The 24,276-nt window shown below is 39.0% G+C and overlaps 2 protein-coding genes across 4 annotated transcripts; one reads left to right on the plus strand and one right to left on the minus strand.

Moving 5' to 3' along the window:
* Positions 1-456: 456 nt before the first annotated feature.
* Positions 457-11,572, plus strand: si:dkey-245n4.2 (uncharacterized). 2 transcript variants are annotated; one of them, XM_057832255.1, is made up of 6 exons: positions 457-602; positions 3,355-3,743; positions 3,813-3,981; positions 6,641-6,763; positions 8,767-8,857; positions 8,962-11,572. In XM_057832255.1, exons 1-6 carry the CDS (start codon positions 551-553, stop codon positions 9,158-9,160), a joined length of 1,023 nt encoding a protein of 340 aa, XP_057688238.1. In that variant the 5' UTR covers positions 457-550; the 3' UTR covers positions 9,161-11,572. The 2 variants fall into 2 exon arrangements, with proteins under 2 accessions (XP_057688238.1, XP_057688240.1); XM_057832257.1 differs by having other exon boundaries at positions 3,816-3,981; positions 8,962-11,571.
* A 4,575-nt stretch (positions 11,573-16,147) lies between these two features.
* On the minus strand, positions 16,148-23,798 carry aqp3a (aquaporin 3a). 2 transcript variants are annotated; one of them, XM_057833008.1, is made up of 6 exons: positions 23,509-23,798; positions 18,563-18,689; positions 18,345-18,482; positions 17,316-17,431; positions 17,016-17,233; positions 16,148-16,932 (listed from the first exon to the last, which is right to left on the minus strand). In XM_057833008.1, exons 1-6 carry the CDS (start codon positions 23,614-23,616, stop codon positions 16,728-16,730), a joined length of 912 nt encoding a protein of 303 aa, XP_057688991.1. In that variant the 5' UTR covers positions 23,617-23,798; the 3' UTR covers positions 16,148-16,727. The 2 variants fall into 2 exon arrangements, with proteins under 2 accessions (XP_057688991.1, XP_057688992.1); XM_057833009.1 differs by lacking the exon at positions 23,509-23,798 and adding an exon at positions 20,229-20,401.
* Between the last annotated feature and the right edge of the window lie 478 nt (positions 23,799-24,276).

Below are 24,276 nucleotides of genomic sequence, written 5' to 3' on the forward strand. Positions count from 1 at the left end.
AGTAAATGCCCACAAAAGATTGGCTGTCAATGCTCTGGTTTCAGCCAATGAGCTAACATAGACACTATTCTGATAGAAGATTTTGTTAGCATTCTGATGTTTTATTTATTTATTTTTATTTTATTTTTTTCAAACAGTGATACCTTTTTGAAACGATATATCGATTCTTGGTGGGAGCATTTTGATAACCTTATGGGCTACATAGAGACCTTTCCGATAAATTGTCAAACCCCTAGAAATAACCATTTCCATTTCAGTTAACACCAATTTTCACCTAGGTTGCTTGCTTTTAACATCTGAAACAGCAGAAGATTTCAAAATATGAAATAGCAGAGGTTTGTGCCAACTGTACAGTTTTTATGGAAAGCGATGCGGGAAGTTATGGCAGTCCCTAGGATTTGAGGAAAGGAATGCAATCCCGCCGCCTCCCCCACTCTGCTTCCATTCATCCACTCACTGCAGTAATTCATGCAAGAGCAGAGAGAGGCAGCATGAAGTCCACTTTTGCAGCCACTTGCACTTGTTCTGGCTCACTGGAGTACTTGCAGCCATGGGGAGAAGTCTGAAGTTTGTTTACCTCCTTCTTCCCTTTATTTTCACTGGTGAGACACTAAAGTACTTGTTTATTTTCTAACTTAAACTGTTTATTTTACCGTAGCTGAACTGTTGACAGCTTTTTAAATTGTTGCATGGTTTTTTGCTTTTAGGTGTTCTGAGAAACGATGAAACGGTTGTCTCAAATGTATTTGTTTCACACCACCTCTTACTTGGCTTTCCTGTTGACTAAACAAAGATTGTTTGCGGAAAGGTTTTGTAAGATAAGCTTGAGCATGACTCCACCCAGAAATATGTCTGTATGAAATCAGGCGGGAAATTTAACAAGAGCAAAAGTGTATGGAGAGTAGATAGTGCTAAAAGAAGTGAAGTTGTGTTCAATGAAGATGTGCCAAAACTCGTGCACTTATAATTGGTGATTACGTTTTCAACCCATAGGGGAAAAGAATCACTTGCAAACAAAAGAAAAATACTTGCAGAAAAAATTACGACACTGTAAAATAGGATAAGTTGACTGTACTTAAAATAAAAATACAAACTTGCTGCCTTAGAAAATACAATTTATGTTACTTGCATTAATAAGAATGCAAATTACTTAATTATTTCAAGATTTTAGGGCTCAAATTACCTTAATAATTGATTATGATGAATTAAAATATAATAAATTTACAGTAACGTTTTTGAGTTTGCAGTACTCAAAATAAATTAGATTACAGTAATTTATTTATTGTGAGCTTCCAGTGATACCTTAGTTAGCTTTTGTGCTACTCATCCATCATATGAAGGTGAACTTTTTTTTTATTTTTTATTTTTTTAACCTGTAATAATTATCAAATATAAACAGCACATGCTAATTTAATTACTAACACATTTTCAAAAAGTAATTACCCGAACCCAAAATAAATTAAGGCCCTAACCCCAAATAAATGAATCAATGGATTCACTCAAAGGGAATTAAACAATTCAATTAAACAATTAAAAATGCTCAACAATGCATTTAGGACACAAGATACATTGACTCTTGACACGCTGCTGAAAGTTATGTTAATGCTTGGTGTTAAATGAACAATCAGTTGTATAACCTTATATAGGATAACCAGAGCTCTCATCAACACTTTCACTTACTTTAAGTCTATTTGGTAAGTAAATAATGACAAGGACTGGCTTTTGATTTTAACATTTGCTGTTCTTGTGCCCCATACACTGCACGACTCCAAGAAACAACACACTTTGTCGAGGAGAATACACATGAGAAAGCAACAGGAATCATTACTCTCAGTCGTGGTTGCCACAGCTACCCATCATCCATTGCGGCGGAACAGAGAAATAACGGATGCTATATTTCTTACTCTTTTATAAACTGTCACGTTGCCGGGATGTGTTGCCTAACAGGCAATGCGATTGTTTATACCATACCATACCATCATCTTCCGCTTGCTCCGAGGTCGGGTCGCGGGGGCATCAGTTTTAGCAGGGAAGCCGAGACTTCCCTCTCCCCAGCCACTTCAACCAGCTCCTCCGGCGGGATCCCAAGGCGTTCCAAGGCAAAGCCGATAGACATAGTCTCTCCAGCGTGTCCTGGGTCTTCCCCGGAGCCTCCCGCCAGTGGGACATGCCCGAAATACCTCTCCAGGAACGTGTCCAGGAGGCATCCTAACCAGATGTCCGAGGCACCTCAACTGGCTCCCCTCAACACGGAGGAGTAGCAGCTCGACGCCGAGTCCGTCCCGGATGGCCGAGCTTCTCACCCTATCTCTATAGGGAGAGCCCGGACACCCTGCGTGAAAACTCATTTCGGCCGCTTGTATCCGGGATCTTGTTCTTTCGGTCATGACCCACAGCTCGTGACCATAGGTGAGGGTAGGAACGTAGATCGACTGGTAAAATGAGAGCTTTGCCTTTTAGCTCAGCTCCTTCTTCAACACTACGGACCGGTGCAGAGTCTGTATTACTGCAGACGCTGCACCCATCCGGGGCCCCCCTCTGGAGCCAGGCCTGGAGGTGGGGCTCGACGGCAAGCGTCTGGTGGCCGGGCCTGTCCCCATGGGGCCCGGCTGGGCACAGCCCGAAAAGGCAACGTGGGTTCCCCTTCCCATGGGCTCACCACCTGTGGGAGGGGCCAAAGGGGTCGGGTGCGGCGAGTGTTGGGCGGCAGCCAAAAGCGGGGCCATGGTGGTCCGACCCCCAGCTGCAGAAGCTAACTCTGGGGACATGAAATGCGATTGTTTATAAAAGAGTAAAGTATTTACCTGCCAAATCGATGTGAAGTAAGACTAATGTCACCTAATCGCCTATTGTTTCCACCTGTCCTCCTCTTGTGTGCGTCCCTCTTGTCTTGTGCCAAAGTGTTTTCCCACCCATGTCTGTCTTGTTTCTTAGTTTTCACAGTCATCTTGGTTTTTTCCTCCATTTGGAACACTTTGTGCTTGATATTTTTTTTTATGCAAGAGGAAGAACCTTTGTTTTTCTGAATAATGTTTTTGCCTAACCTCCACAGCTGAGTCTGCCTCGTCACCTTGGCCTGACATAGAGTGTGAATTTTTAGAACTAAACATATTCAAATTTTATGATATGTTGTGTTTTTTGTTTTTTCTTTCCCCAAAAAATTCCACTGAACTGTTGTGGTTCAAAAGTACGGTATTAACTACTACATAATTGATGTGGAGGACGAGTACTAGTATTTTCTATTGAGTGTCCAAATGTTGCGTTATAATGCCCTCAGTTTTTACACACTTAAAAAGTACTTTGTATTCATGCCTGTAATATTGAGCATCGATTAAATCTTTCTCTTTTGTGCAGAAGTGTCTGGTTTCAAGATCCGAAACAAGCTGCTCGGTACGTGCCTACAAGCACAGGATGGTTCCCAAGGAGGGAGGGTGTCACTTAGACAATGCGACCCACACTCAGTTTTACAAGAATGGTTGTGGCTGCCTGAGAGCCGGGCACTAGGCAATCAATACACTGGGGAGTGTCTGACTGCTCCTGAAGCGCAATTTGAGGGTGTCTACCTGCAACCCTGCCACGTTCAAAATGATGATGGTTTGCAAACATCACAAGTAGACAGTGATGCAGGCAGCCAGCAATGGTCTTGTTCTAAGAAAGGCCACCTGACTTGGCTCAGCAAGGGGTTGCACCTCAGTGCAACACAAGAATCCACTCTGGTCTTCCTATCACGGGAACATAAACAAGTAAGAGTGTACTCCTTTTCTTTTTTTATGTATTTTGTTTTTTGTGCAATCTTTTGTTGCCCTTACAAGCAGGGTAGCAGATGGAGAACACTGGACAACCAAACACTGTGTGATGGGAGAGACAGCAAACAACATCAGCATCACCACCATGACCACCAATCCCACGACCCTCCGGGTAAATCAATGGAACCGATCTTAATGGAACCAAGCGCCATCTCTGATATGGACAGACAAGCACGTAAGAAGAGTCTTTCTAAAAATGAGGGAAACTTTTCTCTATGCTAAATTACGAAGAGTTACTACGGAAGAGTATTGCTGCCAAAAAAAAAAAAAAAGTTGAGTATCATGTTTTCATATGATATTTATCACGTTTTTTCATGGTATCCCATTTTTACATAATAATTATCACCTTTTTACATGATAGTATCACGTTTCACATGATACTGTAATTATCACATTTTTACTTGATAGCTATCATGTTTTTACATGATAGTTATCAAGTTTTTACATGATAGTTATCACAATTTTACATGATAACATCATGTGTTTACATGATAATTATCACATTTTAACATGATAATAAAAAAAAAATACTAATCATTTTGAGAAAACAACAACAAAACTTGGAAATCCAATCTAAACACTAATTTAAAATTATTGACTTAGATGGAAAAAATGCAAAACTAAATTAAATAAAACTCTAATGAAAAATACAAGACTATTATCACCTTGCTATTCACCCTTGTTAAAAACTGCCATTGACGTCGATAGACGTCCAGTCCATTTCGATTTGAGGTCCACAGAATTCTATCGCCATCAATGGCACTGAAACATGGTCATTTTACTGCCTGGCTTCCTGGAATCCATCATACTGCATTTTCCACGTGTTAAACAAGGACAAAGGGAGTGGCCTAATGTTTTTCTGTCAATAAAAAAGACAACAACAAAAAACTAATAAACAATGTAAAGCTCAAGTAGATGCTCCGTATCACAAAGCAAGTGCCACAACTCCCGTCTGCACACAGCATTGGTAATCAACTCAGTGAAATCTAATCTAATAGTACTTGAGTGGGGGTTGGGTTGGGTGACGGTTGATGTGACAGGACACGTGTTTGGTGCAGATGACCTCACTGCGGAGCTATTATTAGAAAATATGAAGAAATTCAACATCATGACGTTGGTGTCATAAACAATCACTAATCACTTATAGACTTATTCACGTTCTCATTTTATGGGAATCCAAATTTTACATAAATATATAAATATGTACCTAGTCCTTCTCAAAAAATTAGCATATTGTGATAAAGTTCATTATTTTCTGTAATGTACTGATAAACATTAGACTTTCATACATTTTAGATTCATTACACACAACTGAAGTAGTTCAAGCCTTTTATTGTTTTAATAATTATTATTTTGGCAAAAAAGTCAAGAAAACCCAAAAATCCCTCTCTCAAAAAATTAGCATATTTCATCCGACAAAAAAAAGGGTTTTTTAATACAAAAAAAGTCAACCTTCAATTAATTATATCAGCTATGCACTCAATACTTAGTCGGGAATCCTTTTGCAGAAATGACTGCTTCAATGCGGCGTGGCATGGAGGCAATCAGCCTGTGGCACTGCTGAGATGTTATGGAGAACAGAATGCTTCGATAGCGGCCTTAAGCTCATCCACAGTGTTGGGTCTGGTGTCTCTCAACTTCCTCTTCACAATATCCCACAGATTCTCTATGGGGTTCAGGTCAGGGGAGTTGGCAGGCCAATTGAGCACAGTAATGCCATGGTCAGTAAACCATTTACCTGTGGTTTCGGCACTGTGACCAGGTGCCAGGTCGGGTTGAAAAATGAAATCTTCATCTCAATAAAGCTTTTCAGCAGATGGACATGCTCCAAAATCTCCTGATAGCTAGCTGCATTGACCTTAGATAAAACACAGTAGACCAACACCATCAGCTGACATGGCACCCCAGACCATCACTGACTGTGGGTACTTGACACTGGACTTCAGGTATTTTGGCATTTCCTTCTCCCCAGTTTTCCTCCAAACTTTGGCACCTTGATTTCTGAATTACATGCAAAATTTGCTTTCATCTGAAAAAAGTACTTTGGACCACTGAGCAACAGTTCAGTGCTTCTTCTCTGTAGCCCAGGTCAGGCGCTTCTGCCGCTGTTTCAGGTTCAAAAGTGGCTTGACCTGGGGAATGCAGCACCTGTAGCCCATTTCCAGCACACGGTGGCTCTGGATGTTTCTACTCCAGACTCAGTCCACTGTTTCTGCTGGTCCCCCAAGGTCTGGAATGGGCCCTTTTCCACAATCTTTCTCAGGGTGCGGTCACCTCTTCTGGTTGTGCAGTGTTTCCTGCCACACATTTTCCTTCCCACTGAGGTGCCTTGATACAACACTCTGGGAACAGCCTATTTGCTCAGAAGTTTCTTTATGTGTCTTAGCCTCTTGCTTGAGGGTGTCAATGATGGCCTTCTGGACAGCAGTCAGGTCGGCAGTCTTGCCAATGATTGCGGTTTTGAGTAATGGACCAGGCTGGGAGTTTTTAAAAGCCTCAGGAATCTTTCGCAGGGGTTTTGAGCTAATTCGTTGATTCAGATGATTAGGTTAGTAGCTTCTTTAGAGTACCTATTCATGATATGCTAATTTTTTTGGGATAGGGATTTTTGGTTTTTCTAGACTTTTTTGCCAAAATCATCAATATTAAAACAATAAAAGGCTTGAACTACTTCAGTTGTGTGTAATGAATCTAAAATATATGAAAGTCTAATGTTTATCAGTACATTACAGAAACTAATTAACTTTATCACAATATCCTATTTTTTTTAGAAGGACGTATATATGGATATATGACTTGATGTACGCTGTATTTGTTTTCCCCCATCTTGACAGTTGAAGCTACATTTAGTGATGCCGTCACAGAAGAATTTCCAGTGAAGGATGTGTCTGATGTTTTATTCCCAAGTACAAAGTCCCCCCAGGATCCTACTATGGTTTTCTTCACAATGGACTATGGTACAATCATGTATAAATCTTGGGACTCATCAATGAACGGTAGTTAAATGTAATTTTTGTGTTTCACCGCTAAGTGGGGCTGGAGCAAAGAGAAACGACTGAATATTTAATGGCTTGTGCGTTTATGAATGGATCAGTTCATAGAATCGTTTAAAATATGTGTTAGTTAGGTATCATTTTATTTATTTACCTTTGCTGATTCAGTATATTGAACTCATTTTACAGTTATATGATTAGAATTACTTTTTATTACAGTGGTCAAAAAAGAAATGTTGCATTGATGCAAATACTTGTTGTGTCTTATGTACAGTATTTTTATTTTATTTTAGGGTGCTGAATCCAAATCTGACCTTATGTTTTTTCTAAAAGCTCCAGTTAGAAAAAAAAAAAACATGTTTTTTTTTTTTTTCTTTTTTTTTTCTTCTTGCAAATCAAGATAAAATTTTTGGGTGCAATGAAAAACTGACACTTAAAAGATAGCTGACTGCAGACACAAGAGAATAACTACAATGTAACGTGCTGTACTGCACGTAGCACTTCAATATTTTAAAATATGACAATATGAAAATATAAAATTTGACAAGGTAATGTTGACATCCTTTCAGAAAATGTATTTAACCATGAAAAGGAAAGTTATACTGGTGAAAATATACGAAGAATCAATATAAAATACAAATAATTTAAGACTGTCCAAAATACCGATTGCATGAAACAGTGGTGGAACAAATGGGAGGGATAATATTGACAGCGCCAACTTCGTAATAATACACACTCAGCAGGAAAACAGTCAATTATTTTTAATTAATTGTACGCACCTGGACGCCAAGAACTATATATAAAAAAAGTTGTCCGAAAGTTTAAGAGGACTGATGCTAACGCAAACGTGAACGCTATGCTAACGCTATGAGTTACATTTAGGGTGTGACGATCACTCAGCACAGATGTTTAAAGGCTGATGCAACATTGCATAGTCTCTTTTGCTAAAATTGTGTTTCAAAACAAGATAGCCTGGAGAGAACACTGGTGAGTTGGGGGGGGGGGGGGGGGGCAGCACGTCACATGGCATGAGTGACACAACCAGACACTTCTACGATGCAGGATAACTACACATAAAATGTTACACATTGTGTGACAGAAAATTATGGCGCATTTTCATCTCGTTCTAATCTCATCAGACTAAAACTGGCATTTTTTTTTTTGTTATTTTTTAGTCTCCCAAGACATGTTTTTAGGTTGTTATGGTCTCGTCATGAAGCAATTATTCGTCGACGAAATATTTTCGTTATCATCATCATTGATTAAAGTAATCACTTTTGTTGCCAGGGGTTTAGATATTAATGGCTATATTTTGAGTTATTTTGAGGGGAAAATAAATTAACTCTATTATATAAGCTGCACACAGACTACTTTTCATTGTGTCAAAGTGTCATTTTGTCAGTGTTGTCCCATGAAAAGATACACTTAAATATCTGCAGAAATGCGAGGGGTGTACTCAATTTTGTGATGCACTGTATTTTAACATTAAAACACTACATAAATACACACTGTTTTACCCAGCCCGGGTGCTGCCGCACACCCGCTCCCCCAAGCTCCCCACCATGAAAACTAAAGAATGTAGGAGAAAAAATCCAGACAGATTTGAAATCGGCAACAATGAAGTGCATAGAATCAGATTTTAAAAAGAAAAAAAAAAACTGGAATGAAATGAAAAAACATTTTTGGTCAGTCTGATGACAGCAACATACAAATATGACTCTAGTAAGTGACTGTAAAAAATAATTAATATGACTAATGAAGCTTTTGCACTGAAATTCATTTGATTGGGCAGAGCAGTTGAATTTAGTACTACGAGTCGCGCCAAGTACTTTTTTTTTTGCTTTTAGGAATTCCTTGTTGTAAAAAGACGAGAATGCAGTACCTAATGAAAGTCTTAAAACAGTCCCAGTTTAGAAAACATAATGAACGGTTGCATTCAAGTAATTACTCCTTCTATACCTTTACAGGCATGGGCTGGAAAATAACCATGCTGGTTTTAAGCTCTTTGGCTCTCGTCCTTGGAACCATCATTCTTATTTTCAACGTTTACTCCAATAGGTGAGTGTACACACATAGGATACATATGAAGAACAATGTGTTTAGAGGTCGTATTGAGGTCAACAAGCTCATACCCTCTTAAATTTCCTGTGTGGGTGAGCCAGAAGGAAGAAGGTGGTGTGTGTTTTGAAGTCGTACACTCCAAGACAAGATCAGGGCATTCCGGGGTCCCCCGTGCCCAGTGAGAGAGCCCCACTAACGGAGCATGCCATGCGCCAGCCACTCTCCTCACCTACAATGCAGCGAGGAGAAATTCTGATTGAGTGGAAAGATGGCACTGTGACACCACTGTATGAGGCCTAAAGCTTGTATTTTTAGAACACACTGTTACGTATGTTTGTGGAAGGAAACAAAGATAACACTGGATAGAGGGTTCCCTATATTGTATTCCTATTAGAAAACAGTGGTCATACATGTAGAGACAAGATAACATTATTTTTAATTGACTGTTAATGACGGCGATAGACGGCAATCATTCGGTGGCAGCCCCTCCCAGTCAAAATGGAATAGACTTCTAAAGCAGTTGACTGCAGCCAGAAATTATTAAGCTTTTAATATAGTTTGCTGTTTTGACCACTTTAGTACTCAGATTTTGGGGATAACACACTCAGAACTAAACATGATGAATAGAATGTGGGTGGGAATCTCTGGGTACCTGTCGATACGTTACGATACGATATAAGGCTCACGATATTGATGATTTCACAATATGGCGATACAACAATTAAAGAAAAATCATTCTCGGATATTCTACAAAACAATTAATAAATAGAAAATCAAGTTATTTATGTCCTTCTGCTATGAATTGGAATGAGTTTATCATTTGTAGACATCCAATATGTTTGAAGTGGGAGAGGGGCAGACTTCCCACTTCAAACAGATTATATGTCAGTGGCATTTTGGGGCATTTCGCATCATTTCCTGTTGATTTTTGATGACTTACTTTTGTTCTTGGGTCATTTACATATCACTTCTTTTTGTTTTTGGATGACTGAAGAGACTCAAGAATGTCCCCAAATGAATGGAAAATTACTCCAAAACAACAGGAAGTAACCTGTCAATGCCCTAAACTGAACAGGAAGTAACCTGTAAATGCATGCAAAAGACTGGCTGTGAATGCTCTGGTTTCGGTGCTATTGACAGCACTAGACCTCCAATCCAGTCAAAATGAATTGGATTTCTAGTGCCGTCAAATGCAACCAGTGAGGTAATTTGGACACTATCCTAATGGAAGATTTTGGCAGCAACCTGTTGTTTCCCTTTTTTTTCTCTCTCTCTCTTTTTTAAACAGTGAAACCTTTTTCAAACGATCTGTCGATTATTGGTGCGAGCATATTGAAAGCCTTTTGGGCTTCAACGTATCGCGATATATCATCTTTCCGTTACCTTGTTGTCACACCCCTATAATAGAACGCACTTCGAAGACACATTATCTGTAACATCAGTGTCCAAAGCGCTTTAAAGTGGCTCAAAACCTTTGATCACGCTCTGCACTATGTCCATGTTGAACATGAATTCCACAATATACAGTATATGGAGAAGGGAGTCACTTTTAACTTGTTACTTGCTTTCACAAAGACAAAAACAAATCTTGATTAAAACCACTGACTTTGTATGATTTTTTTGCATAAATCAAAGATTGACATTTTATGGTTTGCACATGGTTTCCAGTCCTTTTACAAAAATCTTATGTGTCAATGTCTAGGTAAAACATACTGTATGTCCTGCATTGTAAGAAATAATAATAGAATAAAAATACAATACAATAAAGTTGGTTAAACTTCATATTTAAAGTTATCACTGTAAACACAAGACTAATTAAATTTTAATTCATTCAAGAACTGTCATTTTCCGACTTACAAAAGTGTACAAGGAAATATTTACTTATAGAAGCCACACTCGAATATAAAGTGCAGGCGTCCTGATTATATTATGAGATACTATTTACACCTAAATGCAGCTCATTTGAGACTCATCAAACTAACAAGTCACATGAGAGAACTGAAGAATTTAAATTGTCACCGTAAAATCTTAAATTCACAGGACTATTATATGTATACATATTCATACATACAGTGAAGAAAATAAGTATTTGAACACCCTATTTTGCAAGTTCTCCCACTCAGAAATCACGTATAGTCTAAAATGTTCATCATAGGTGCACGTCCACTGTGAGAGAGATCATCTAAAAGAAAAATCCAGAGATCACAATGCATGAATTTTTTTTTTTTTTTTTACAATTTATTTGTGTGATACAGCTGCAAAAAAGTATTTGAACCACTGTCTATCAGCTAGAATTCCTGTCAGTCCGCCTATTAAAAGTCCACTTCATGTATTATCCTGAATCAGATGCACTTGTTTGAGGTTGATAGCAGCACAAAGACACCTGTCCACCCCATACAATCAGTAAGACTCAAACTTGTAACATGATCAAGACCAAACAGCTGTCCAAAGACACGACACAAAATTGTTCACCTCCACAAGGCTGGAAAGGGCTATGGAGAAATTGTCAAGCAGCTTGGTGAAAAAAGGTCCACAGTTGGAGCATTTATTAGAAAATGGAAGAAGCTAAACATGACGGTCAACCTCAATTGGAGTGGAGCCCAGTGTAAGATATCACATCGTGGGGTCTCAATGATCCTAAGAAAGGTGAGGAATCAGCCCAGAACTACATGACAGGATTTGTTCAATGACCTGAAAAGAGATACATACATATATACTGTACATATATGTGGACCCAAGCCTGAAAGAAGAGACCATACCGCACGGTATGTCTGATGTTTTTATTTATTTATTTATTTATTTTTTATGTATATACAGGTAGTCCCCGGGTTAAGACGTATTTGACTTTATGACACTGGAATCTCGTCAGCCATTTTTTCAAAAGTCATGTAAAAGTGTCTCATCCGCCATTTCGTTGCCATTTTTTACTTTATTTTATTAATTTGACGCATCATACAAGTTTTTAACGGTTATTTTGAGATTTAGGGGGTATTTAGGGGTACTAGAGGGTCATTCAGACCAATGCGGAAATTTGGGTTATGTTGCCAGCGTAGGAACGGAACTCGTTCATAACCCGGGGACTACCTGTACATACATACATACATACATACATACACGAATACAACACACACGTATATACATATATACAGTGGGGAGAAAAAGTATTTGATACACTGCCAATGGGTTTTCCCATTAGCAGTGTATCAAATACTTGTTCTCCCCACTGTATATATATATATATATATTAGTGTTGTCAAATGTATTGTGTTAACGGGCGGTAATTAATTTTTTAATTAATCACATTTAAATATTTGATGCATTTAACGCATGCACGGATTGACCCACTCATGCATCGCCTCAAACAGATTACAATTATGCCGTTTTTGCACATTGAGAGCTAAAAGGCAGAGAAATGCGAGTGGACACAGGCGTTCACTGGACCGTGCCTTTTATTGGCATAAGCTTTGATAACTCTTTCACTCTTTCACAAACAATAATTGTGGCGAGCGATGTGGGGAAGAATGACAGGCGATGATCTATTTCTTAACACGCTTTATTGAACACAACACAGAACATATAACATTTGCAGCCACCACTGACAGTCATGGTTGCCCAACTTCCCATCATGCATTTGGGTCGGACTGTTAAGTCGGTACAGTATACAGTATGTAGTGAAAGCACAACAAAAATAATATTCTTATCTCTCAAAAAAATAATGTTCACAAAAAGATAAGCGCTCAATGTAAAGAGAACTGGCATTCCCAATCAAAATAGCTATGCAAAATACACATAAAACTTACTCAGACTTTGCCTTGGCTAAATCTCTAAATAATTTAAAACTCGCCATTGACACCTTGTGGTGTATTTCAATCACAACCTTACGTGGTTAAAGACAGTGTGGAAGAACGGCAGGGAGCCCACATGACGTCCCGCTCGGCGACGTCAACAATGGCGAGCTATTAGTTTATTTTTTTCATTGAAAATTTTATTAAAACGAAAACATTAAGAGGGGTTTTAATATAAAATTACTACTATAACTTGTACTCACATTTATCTTTTAAGAACTATAAGTCTTTCTATCCGTGGATCCCTTTAACATAAAGAATGTTAATAATGTTAATGCCATCTTGTTGATTTATTGTCATAATAAACAAATACAGTACTTATGTACAGTATGTTGAATGTATATATCCGTCTTGTGTCTTATATTTCCATATATATATATGGAACTTCAAGTCACCTGAGAGTCTAAATACTCAGGTGACTTGAAGTTCCACTCTGAGACACCCAATTTGGCAGAATTTCAAAATTGTTCTACATGCATGTGTGATCCATCATTGGGAAGAAAAATTTTGAACAGGAGGGCATTTAAAAAAAAAAAAATTAAACAGCAAAACCCTTGCCTGGCGACCGTCCGGCGGATCAAATTCCGAGGGCGGAGCAAGCCACAGCAAACAGACAGCGGAGTGGACCAATCAGCAACGGGCAGATGTGACGTTGTTAAAGCGACAAGTAATTAGCGTGAGCGGAGAATGGAGACGGTTATTCAGCATGGCCAGCGCGAGCCATGTTGACTTGTCAATGACTTGAGTCATGTGTTTTTGTTCATTTAAAACTGGTTTGGAACATATTCTCGGCTCTCCCGTTCGCCATCTGTGTTGTTGTAGAGATGACTTTCGGCGCGCAAGAGTGACGTTACTCGTTAAGAACACGTCACGCAAATAAACGAATCTGATTGGACGGTTGATTTTATACTTGTTCGAGAGGCCGTTAATGGGCTGGGTCCCAGACTATTTCTCACAGTGTTTGAAAAATACAGGGAGAATATTCTGGCGATGCCAGGCAAGCAAAACCCTAACTGGAATTGAGAGCACGCGAGAGCATAATTGAAGACGGCATGATTATAACGAGCTATTATCGCGTACTTACCTCTTTTCGATCCCAAAACTCCAGGTAGCATGTATCAGCGAGTGTCAAGACACAGCTGTGAATGGCCACAGCTGGATTTTGGGGGGATTTTATGGGTGAAACATGGTAATATAACAAGGGTCGCGATGCAGAAATCGCAGACATCAAGTAGTAATTGAGATTTTTTATATATTTACCTTTTTAAATGTTTTTTTTTTTTTTTTAACAATTTTTCTTTGTTTGGATCGAATATTTATCATCTACAATATTGGAGAAAATGCGACAGTAATGAAAAAAATACAATTAAGCGATAATTATTAGGTAGATATCACAGTGACTTTTTTACAGACGCCAATTTTTTCATTGTGACGTAATTTGTTTAAAAGTTTAAAATATGCGAGAACAATTTTTTTAAGTCGTTTTTTTTTTTTTAACTACATATTAGACATCAATTAATGATTCTAAGCTAAAAATGACAGACATTTCTAATAATAAATATGATTACTTACCTTTTTATGGCTAGGTTGAAACAAAAGCGGCTGCGCAGCATCTGTAAACAGTGGTTTTCAGGGTAAAACAGACAAATTAAAAATAGTTTGCTTATTGCGCCACGAATCTGCTATGGCACGATATCGACATATTGTTCTATCAAACGCAACAGTTCTTTTTGCTTAAAATACAGCAATTTATTTTAAAGAGGGTTGCAAGAGCAGAAACTGCTTTTTCAGCCTTGTCTGTGTTTCCGCCATATACTGTATATATATATATATATATAATTTATTTAACAATGTAGTATAGAAAAAATAGTAAGTAGGCTATAGCAGGTTTGAAATAAAAGTGTTTTCCATATTGTTTCAATGCAGTCATTGGGCTAGCTTAGCATGATTTTTCTGAAAAGCACAACATTAGCCTTGAGCATGGAAAATTCCCAGCAAGTACCTTATTGAGTGTGTTTTTGTCCAGTTTCGGGGGTCGGGTGAGGGAACTCGCTGCTGGTAGTATTTAATTGGACTCCATTTCGACAACAATCGTGTGTCTTTGAAAGACAAAGCAACCTTGTTTTTGTATTTGTTCAACTGAATACAGAGTTTCATTAAAATGAATTATTGTTTCCAGGGGTCTCTCCCTAGCTGGTAGTGTTAAAACTAATGAGAGGGAGCCAAATGAAATTAAGTTGGTAAAAACAAAACGTGGCACCTCAAGTCGTCTGCAAATCACATCCGTAATCAAGGAAAACATGCTATTTTTCTCATGCTTTGCATCATTTAGCGTTAATCTTATTGCCATCCCTTTAGCATTTTTTACACTCTTTTTTTTTTTGTGTTTAGTCCATTGATGGTTCTTCCTGTCATGCAATCATCTCTCGTAATCTGAAGCTTTTCATAAAAGACAAGGGTGGATTGTAACAATTTGTTAGTGATGGAGTATGAAGAATGAAGAATCCCACTTGTCCCATGTCTGTCATTTCCTCCCCTGATACTTATTGAAACCCAGCCAAGAGTAAATGTTTGGGCAAAGGCTTTGAAATGAACAACCTGGCCCAGGGGGTGTAATACAAAAATCTGGGCTCCATAGCAGCTTTAAAAAAAAATGGAATATACTTGGTATGTAAGCAGCTATATTGAGGGAATTATACAGTTTAGACATGAAAGCATTCTGTGTTCGAAAGCAAGCATGTATGTTTAGTGCAGCAGACCTACATTTCCTCCTTTCATTGACATATACAGCTCATGGCATATGAGCATTGATGGGTCATGCAAAATTTGGAGGACTTTTTGGGCTCGATTGGCGCTGGGCGATATGACGGTTTACTCTATAGTAAATTATGTATCGTGTTAGATTCTTATTGCTATGATCATCACTGTTATGTTATCACGATGACCTCACAATTTGGCAATACAATTATCAAGAAATCCTTCGTGGATATTCTACAAAACAACAAATAAACAGAAAAATAAGCTATTTTCATCCTTCTGCTGTGAATGAGTATCGCTAGTAGACACCCAATCCATTTGAACTGGGAGGGAGCGTTCATTCGCTGCCACCCTTCCCACTTCATACGAATTGGACATGTATGGAAGTAAGGGGCAGCCAATACGTTCGGAGACTTGATTTCTGGCACTCTAGTTTCTTTCCCTACCGAGCAGCGAGTGTCGCTGAGCCACTTCACCGTCATGAAGCACTAACAGGATACTTTTTGAGCTTACCCTCATTGAAACATCAGTATCCGCCACTGATAGCAGCAGTGCTAGCCACTCATGGTCCATATGGATTGGATATTTATCACAGTTAATGACTAGAACAATTATTATAAACGGTAACGTGATCCGTAAATGGATAAAAACAACATTTATTGTTTCAATACAAAAGAATCAGCCATTCACCTACATACAAAACACAAAGAAGCTCATATTCCAGTCCAGCACCATAACGAGTCCCACAAGGTGCAGCTGTGTATCAAAAACATGGTGCGATTGATAACTATACTTGTGAAAGAGGTGGGGGGATACACTGTAACATCAGGAAACCCCGCAGCCATAGTAAACATTGTGATATAATCGTGAAATAAAAAAATAAACTTATAAAAATGTCACATTTCAAAGCTTGACTTCAAATTTAATTGAAATTGTCTGGACTGACAGAAACTAAGTGGGGTAGCCTACCTACCAAGTGCTTGTTTGGACATTTAAATTGTAAATCTGTTCATAAAAAGTATTCAAAACTACATTGGTACAAAGTATAAAATACTGTTAAAGACCAGGGACATAATAGCAACAAGAATATTTGTGTTACAGCATGTTTCTCTCTTACTACTACAAATGTAATGAAAATCAACACAAAGAAAGAAAATTAGCTTCATTTCAAGATCACACTAATCAGGCAGTTAAACTGCGGTGAAAGTGGATCAAATCCGGCTTGGATTTTGTTGTGTGTCAATCAACAAAATGCACTGAGCAGCTCAGTGCACTTGTTTGGTAGCCTCTTTGGACTTGTCATTGGCGGCGACGTCAGTGAGTCGCAAGTTTTCCTCCTGTTCAGCGATTCTCCGGTCACGCACTTCTCCTTCCTCGTGGAAGCCAACCATCATTTGGTAAATGATCACACCGATGATGGCGCCGAGGAAGGGGGCGAAAACAGGTACAAGGAACCAACCATTTCTAGCACTGGAAAGTACAATTCCCATGGATTTTGAGCACCAAAAAAACTAAGGAAAATGATTGTAATTAAATGGAAACTATGTCCTTACGTGAATACTTCGATTCCCCACCCAGCCATGGCAGTAAAAATACGAGGTCCAAGATCTCTGGCAGGATTGACAGCGTAGCCTGAGTTGAAGCCCATAGAAAGCCCAATGACCAGAACCACAAAGCCCACAGTGAAAGCTTCCAATCCTTGCGGGATGGGATTATTGTAGGGATCGACAATGGCCAGGATGCAAACGATCAGTGCTGCTGTGCCAATAATCTACAAATGAAAGGGACAGTCAGAAACTATGAGTTCAAGGAATTTGAATGCATTTTAACACAATGTTTGCCGAAAATCTTGCCTGATCAAAAAAGCCATTGACGATGGTGAGATGTTTTCCAGGATAGGTGGCAAATATTCCTGCTGTAGCACGTGGCCCAGTGACATTGAATGCACCAGGATGGTCCCACAAGGCATCTGGGTTAAGTACATTTGTTCATAGATAAGCCACACTGGACTATAAGCCGCAGCTGTCCGCTCCGTGTTATGGTATATTTATACCAAAAGATTTTAACCAGTAACAGCGGCATCATATGACTTTCAGAAGACCAAATGAACCGCCAAGAAGCTTTAAACTAATTGGCTGCAAAGTTTCATTGCTTCAAGAAGCCTCATTTGGCCATCACTGCTCTCTTGGGGGAGACAGTCGACCTCTTCTGTCAACTGCTGTAAACACTGTTGTTGTCCAACATGCCTCCTAGGATGCATTGCAGCGCTACTGACGTAAATAAAATTTAAAAATCACATTCTGTGCTAATTATTTATTCAGTTACGGTTACAGTTGTTTCATTAATTGCTAGTTATGATATTTGGTAACACTTTATTTCAAAGTGGTGCCATAAGACTCATTAGACAATCATAATTATGAAATTGCACCGTAATGAGCATTAATGAATGCTTATAACAGATGTCATTTTGTGTTATCCGGCAAATTATCTCACTTTTGAATGGATGTAAAAGATCCGAGCTGGACATAAATGGAGTTAGTACCATAATTTGCTGGATGACTCTTAATGACATCTGTCATAAGCATTCAGTAATGCCCATGATGGTGTCTTTTCATAATTATGACTGTCTTATGACAGTCTTATGACGGCCCTGTCAAATAAAGTGTTACCAAATATCAGAAAAAGCAATTAATGAAACAATTGGAACAGTAACTGAATGATTAATTAGCACAGAACATAAATTTTGATCGTTATTTAGATCTGTAGCGCTACAATGCATGCTTGAAGGAATGTGTTGCCTATTAGCCCAAATATATCAACAAATAAGCCACACTTAACTATAAGCCGCATAGTCCGAAAATTACAGTAGACGGAATTCTTACCATAGTACATGCTAAAAATAATAGCTGCACCCAAGAAACCACCGATTGTTTGAAACAGGAAGTACATGGGAAACTTTCTCCAGCGTTCTCTCCCAAGCAGGCACAGGGCAAACGTTACTGCAGGGTTCAGATGTCCTCCTATGATGTGCACATACACATACATGGTGAAAAACAGTGCTACATCTAATACAGAACATTTAAGAAACAGCATAACTTACCTGATACTTGGCCACAGACTAGGATTCCCAAGGTGGCGGCAAAACCAAAGGCAAAGTTGACGGTCAGAAACAAACCATGAGAGCCACTACTCAACACTAATTGGGCCACTGCACCGCAGCCAAACATCTGCAAATAAATTGACATTATGACATACGCGGTGCTACAAAATGCTTCTGTAATTATTTTACAGGAACACATAAGAGGGAGCGCATTCAGTAACTCATTTTAGCCTCCGAACACTTGCTATTTGTCTACTAAAGAGTTCATTTACAGATTATATTTGCTGTGGAATCCCTAAATGGTGTCACCACAACTTACTGTGTGAGCTGTTCCTTCCCTACACTTCTGCCCATTGCCTAAGGTCATCTTACCAGCTGCTTCTGAGGTACCAAAGTCTAAGCGGAAGCTCAGAGGGGGATGGAGCCTTCTCTGTTGCTGGTCCAAAACTATGAAATTGCCTCCCGGTTCACATTAGACAAGCACCTTGACTACTCATGCTTTTTTTAAGTGTCTGATTCGCTTGTATTACTACTATGAAATTCCAGCATATTTCTGGAAACTCAATCTCTTCACGAGGACAAGTCTGCAACAGGTCCTATTTCCATTTTTCCTACCACTAATCAAAGACCTATCAACATCCTGCAATGGACAGTAGGTGTCTTCAGAGTTTGGACTGCATGTTATGATAATTTAGGGGGTTTGTAATTTTGTAGTTTGTCATCCTTTCAAGGTCAAGCCAAGGTATAATGGCCTTTATCAGACAATCGAAAGAAAGAAAAGCCTATTCAAAAACATTATAGAAGCTCCATTGTATTCATGCTATCATGTCAATGCAGCCAACCAAAAATTTCATGAATGCTAGTTTGGTAGCATATCTTGTTCAGATTGTTGTCTCAAAATCTACTTCCTGCCAAGGAGGATACTTAACTCTGGTGTTCCTTTTTTTTTTTTTTTTTTTTTTTTTAAACGCACATTAAAAAAAACATCTTGGAGTAAGATTTGATAACAGGCTCAACTTTGAAAAGCAGATAAGTTCTATTGTAAGAGCAAGGTTTTTTCCAGCTCCACCTCTTGACCAAAGTGAAGCCTTTTCTTAGTCGCCAAGACCTTGAAAAAGCGATTCATGCCTTTATTAGCTCAAGTCTGGACTACTGCAATGCATTTTATGTTGGTCTTTACAAGTCCTCTATTTCAGGTGTATAACTTGTTCAGAATGCTGCTGCTCGATTTTTAACCGGTACATCCAGACGTGAACATATTACTTAAACAGTGGGGTGATCAATCTTTTGTGGTTGTTGCTCCCAGGTAGTGAAATAGCCTGCCCTCTGAAATCTGCACCATCACCAATCTAGGTCTTTTTAACACACGTTTACACGAAAACAATCTTATGCAATCACGCAAAAGTGGCCTTTTGTCGTCAATTCTCCGTTTACACAACCATTATGTGTGGGGAAAACTGCATGCGCATGGAAGCGCAAAAGTGCATAAAACCTCCAATTCGCCGATGTAGTATGCATTCCCAATGTGTAGGTGGCAGCATCACCAAAACTTGATTCTTGAGTGACAGTGTAATCGTTCTACTTGTTACATGTGCAGAAAGGAAGACACAAGGAGACATGCGTGTTGCTCACGAAAGTCTATCAAGAAAGCACAAGAATGCATTACTTCTGTGTCCTAACTTCCTCAGCTGACGGAGCGTATCAACGCTTTCAACAACAGGGGAGTCCCAAAGCCTTCCCTTCTGCTGTTTCGTCTTTCGTTGAGGAGATTATTGAATAATGTTGAACGCAGTTAGGCCGTGTACGAGTTGCTACTTATTTTCACACACTGCCCGACTGTCCGTGTGGACTGACATCATCAGGATCTTTACCCCCTTTGCTGACCAATATATTGGTTCTGGAGTATGGATGTCTGTTGTGACCCAAAACTCACTTTTGTGTTGTCAACAGTTCAGACGATGACCACCTGGGGGAGCGTTTAAGATTTCCACTCTGGAAGGTGTTTTCAGCCCCACAAAACGCTGTTGCCGTGTAAACGATAACGCTCTCTGGGAACATTTTTGCATTTTCACCTTTGTTGTGAAACGGCCCCTAGGCTTTTTTAAATCAAGGTTAAAGACCCAATTTTATAGACTAGTTTTTTCTCCTGGCTAGTGTAGCCAGTTTTTTTTTAGGGTTTTAATGTGTTTCATGCGTGTCCGGATTTAATTTGTTTTCTATTCTTGTAATGACTTCAAGCGCGATGCATTGTTTTTTTTTTTTTGTCATCTTGAACTGTATGTGGTACTTTGCTGCCTTTTATTTATCATGTACTATATTTTTGCTTTGTTGTAAAGCACTTTGAGGACCTCTCCGGTTTTGTAAAGGGCAATATAAATAGATCTGACTTGATTTTGATTTTAAAAAAAAAAAAAAAAAGCCCAGAACTTTGTGTACTAATTGCACACAGTAGTGGCCATTGCTCTAAGTCTGCCAGGGAAGCTCACCTTCCCCTAAAATGTCAAAAAAATATGTGATCAAATGTATACTGGTGTGTGTACATGTCATTGACTAATATGCAGCATGCTCAACTTTAGTTCAGAATTAGCAATCTTATCACTGGTTGCGATGTGGCCTTCTTTTCATTCATTCGCTTCGCAGTCCTTTAAACAGTGTGGAAGCTGTGAGTCTCCAGAGTTGAGCGTGCATTGTTCCATTTATGCGAAATGAGACGAGTCATTGGCTAAACGCTGGGTTTATCCCGCCCATTGGGCGCTGTGCATCTCTAAAGGTCTATGGGCAGTGGACGGGGCTCTGCTTCTCTGCATGATGATTGGATGATCTGTCTGAGGCTCAAACCCTTTTTAATTGACAGTGAAATGAGCAAATCAGTGATCTTGTCAGACTAACATCCACAGGAGGCATTTTTCCAATTTTCATTCTGTTGTTCTGAGTTGAACCAGAGACTTTCGTGATCATCCTAGCGACACTTGCTTTGTTAAAACCGACTGGTGAAAAATTGAGCTTCTATTTCTGGTGTTTTTTTTGTTTTTTTTTAATTGTAGCTGATTGTATTTGAAGACTTGACTTCTGGCATTCATTTTCTTTCCCCACTGAGCAGCAGGTGCTGCTGTGCCCCTCCACCAAAACACTCACAGGCGGAAACACATTGAGCTTCCCCTCACTGAAAGACCAGCATCCGCTACTGGCACATAGCGTGTATTTTTAATGGTGTAGAAACATGTCACCTAGATTTCTGGACTTTGCAATAAAACTACAGGAAAACTCCAAAGGATCCAGACTTGTGGCACCTGGAGTTTATCATCTAAACAACCTTTAAAACCTTTAATGGTTAAAACACTTCTATTTTGGGGGGTGGGGGGTTCCACTGCTTTGATGAGCTACACAAGTTCCATAAATTATTCCACTGCGTGTGCAATATTCAAACTTTTTTTTTCAGAATGTGGTTAGCTCAGAGCATGCCAACTAAAGTTAAACTAGCTGATTCAGCAGGTTGTGCAGCAGCAGGCCTATAGACAGCCTTCTGCACTCTGGGGAAACTTATAAAAACAACAAACAACACACAATGAGTATACCAAAATAAACATCTGGAAGTGTTTTTTTTTTTTTTTTTTTTTTTTAAGAGTAGTTCAAGTTAAAATTAAAACAAAAATATCGCTGTGATACGTCATCATGGGTTTATGAGACAATCAGGCAGAAAAATAGTGACAAACTGGTTATTCTGAGGTAAAGATTTTTTTTTTTTTTTTTAACTATAAAGAGTGCTCACACCTACAGCGTCCACGCCCTCACTTTGTCCCCGATTAGGTGGTTTGCTTTGTCACTAGCAGAAAATCCAGAGCGAGAACATGAAGTAACACTTGGAATTCAAATTATATCACACATACAATTGTTCTGCCTCCACTCCTCGTTCCTGCATTGATGCGTCATCATTCAATGTGCTTAACTCTTGTCTTTGTACTGTAGAAAAATATTTTAAATTATTGAAATGCATTTAAAAACTTGACTGTAATGTTTCTTTATTAGCATTTAACTCTTTCAGTGGCGTTGGCGACGTTAGACATCTAATCTGCTGTGAATTTGAATGAGCTTTTCACCAGTAAATGTCCAATCCATTTGAAGTGGGAGGGTTATCAGCGAATAAATGAATGTTCATTCGATGCCACCCTCCCAGTTCCAGTGGACTGGACGTCTATCGCTGTCAGTGGCAGTCAAGTAGTTAAAATGTTGAGTTCAGTTTACTTAAAATTTTGAGTTTTCGGCAATATTTTGACTTTGCACAGCCCAGTTCAAATGGATTTGACGTCTATTGCTGTCAGTGGCAGCCAATTAGTTAAATTTCATTGACTGAATATGTGTACCGGTAGATAGTCGACAGCACAGTTCACTCGTTAAAATATCCCTGCTAATTGCTTTTTAGAATCTTAATTTGGAGCTCTTCCCTTGCATTCTGTTACCAAGTTTATGTTGTGTATTGTTTATACATTTGATGTACTTTAGCCCATAATCTGTGCAAACCTTAAATATTTACATTGTTATAATACAAAGAACATTCGTGTTTGTATTGTGTGCTTGGCTTGCACCTATCTAACAGTTGACTTTGCAATATCACATTGCAAATAGTGCCACAAAAAAATTAAGTCAATGATTATACTGCAGTACAATGGCAAATTTACTTTCGAGGAGGGAAACCATGCAGATCAAACTTCCATGACTTTAGCACGTGATAAGATGTTTTTTTATTTCTTGCTTAGATTTTTTCCCCATCAATTTCACTTAAATGTTGCGTTCGTATTTGCTCGTTTTTTTTCCCTCTAATATAAACACAAAGAAGCACTGCAATATGTTGTGAATATTGCCACTGTGACAAGTTACTGTATTTTCCATCAAAGCATAAACAAAGTATTGATGTCTGCCTGCTTATAACCACATAGAGTATCACTTACCACAAGGATAAGGGTTCCCAGACATTCGGCCAGGGCCTGGCGAAGCAGTAGGTTGCGGATTTGGAAGGTCTTGGACAGTTTTTCCAAATAGATCTTTTGTCTGCCCATGTTGTCGCGTTAGCAGGCCACTATGAAGCAAGGAACAGGGTTCTTTCAGCTGACGTGAAGCTGGATGGACCAGACTGGTCTTATAAAGAAGAGCAATCTTGGACTGGGCCGCTGCCAATCCTGAGGGCAGCCCCACCTCCTGCCACACACGCCTACATGTGGCGCGTCACTATATGATTCACTGACAGGTTTACAGCGCATGCTTTCACTGGCATTAATTCCTATAGCTGACAGATTGATGTTAGGATATTGATGATCACATACTTTTGTATCCTATACTAAATCCCAGAGGGGGTAAAATTGTATATACTGTAAAATTTGAGCGGGTGCCCTAGTTTTCCATCTTTGCGTTCCTCCTGGATTGGTCTGACCTGTTCTTTTGTTTCCCTGTCTGAAACTTCATCAGTGCACATTATTCTTCCATGTCCTTTCTCTGGTTTCAATCGAGCTGTGAGAACACATCAGGTTTTAAGAGCGCTCTGTAGTTCGTGAATAGATCATATGTAGGGGTGGGGAAACTCTGGGTATCTCACGATACCATATGATTTGCGATACAAGGCTCACATTAATGATGATCTCACAACAATTATCAATACGTAGTTGAGGAAATCATTCTCAGGTCTACAAAGCAACTAATAAACGGAAACACAAGCTATTTTC

Source organism: Corythoichthys intestinalis, chromosome 3 (assembly GCF_030265065.1).
Source record: "Corythoichthys intestinalis isolate RoL2023-P3 chromosome 3, ASM3026506v1, whole genome shotgun sequence".
In the NCBI taxonomy this organism is placed as follows: domain Eukaryota; kingdom Metazoa; phylum Chordata; class Actinopteri; order Syngnathiformes; family Syngnathidae; genus Corythoichthys; species Corythoichthys intestinalis.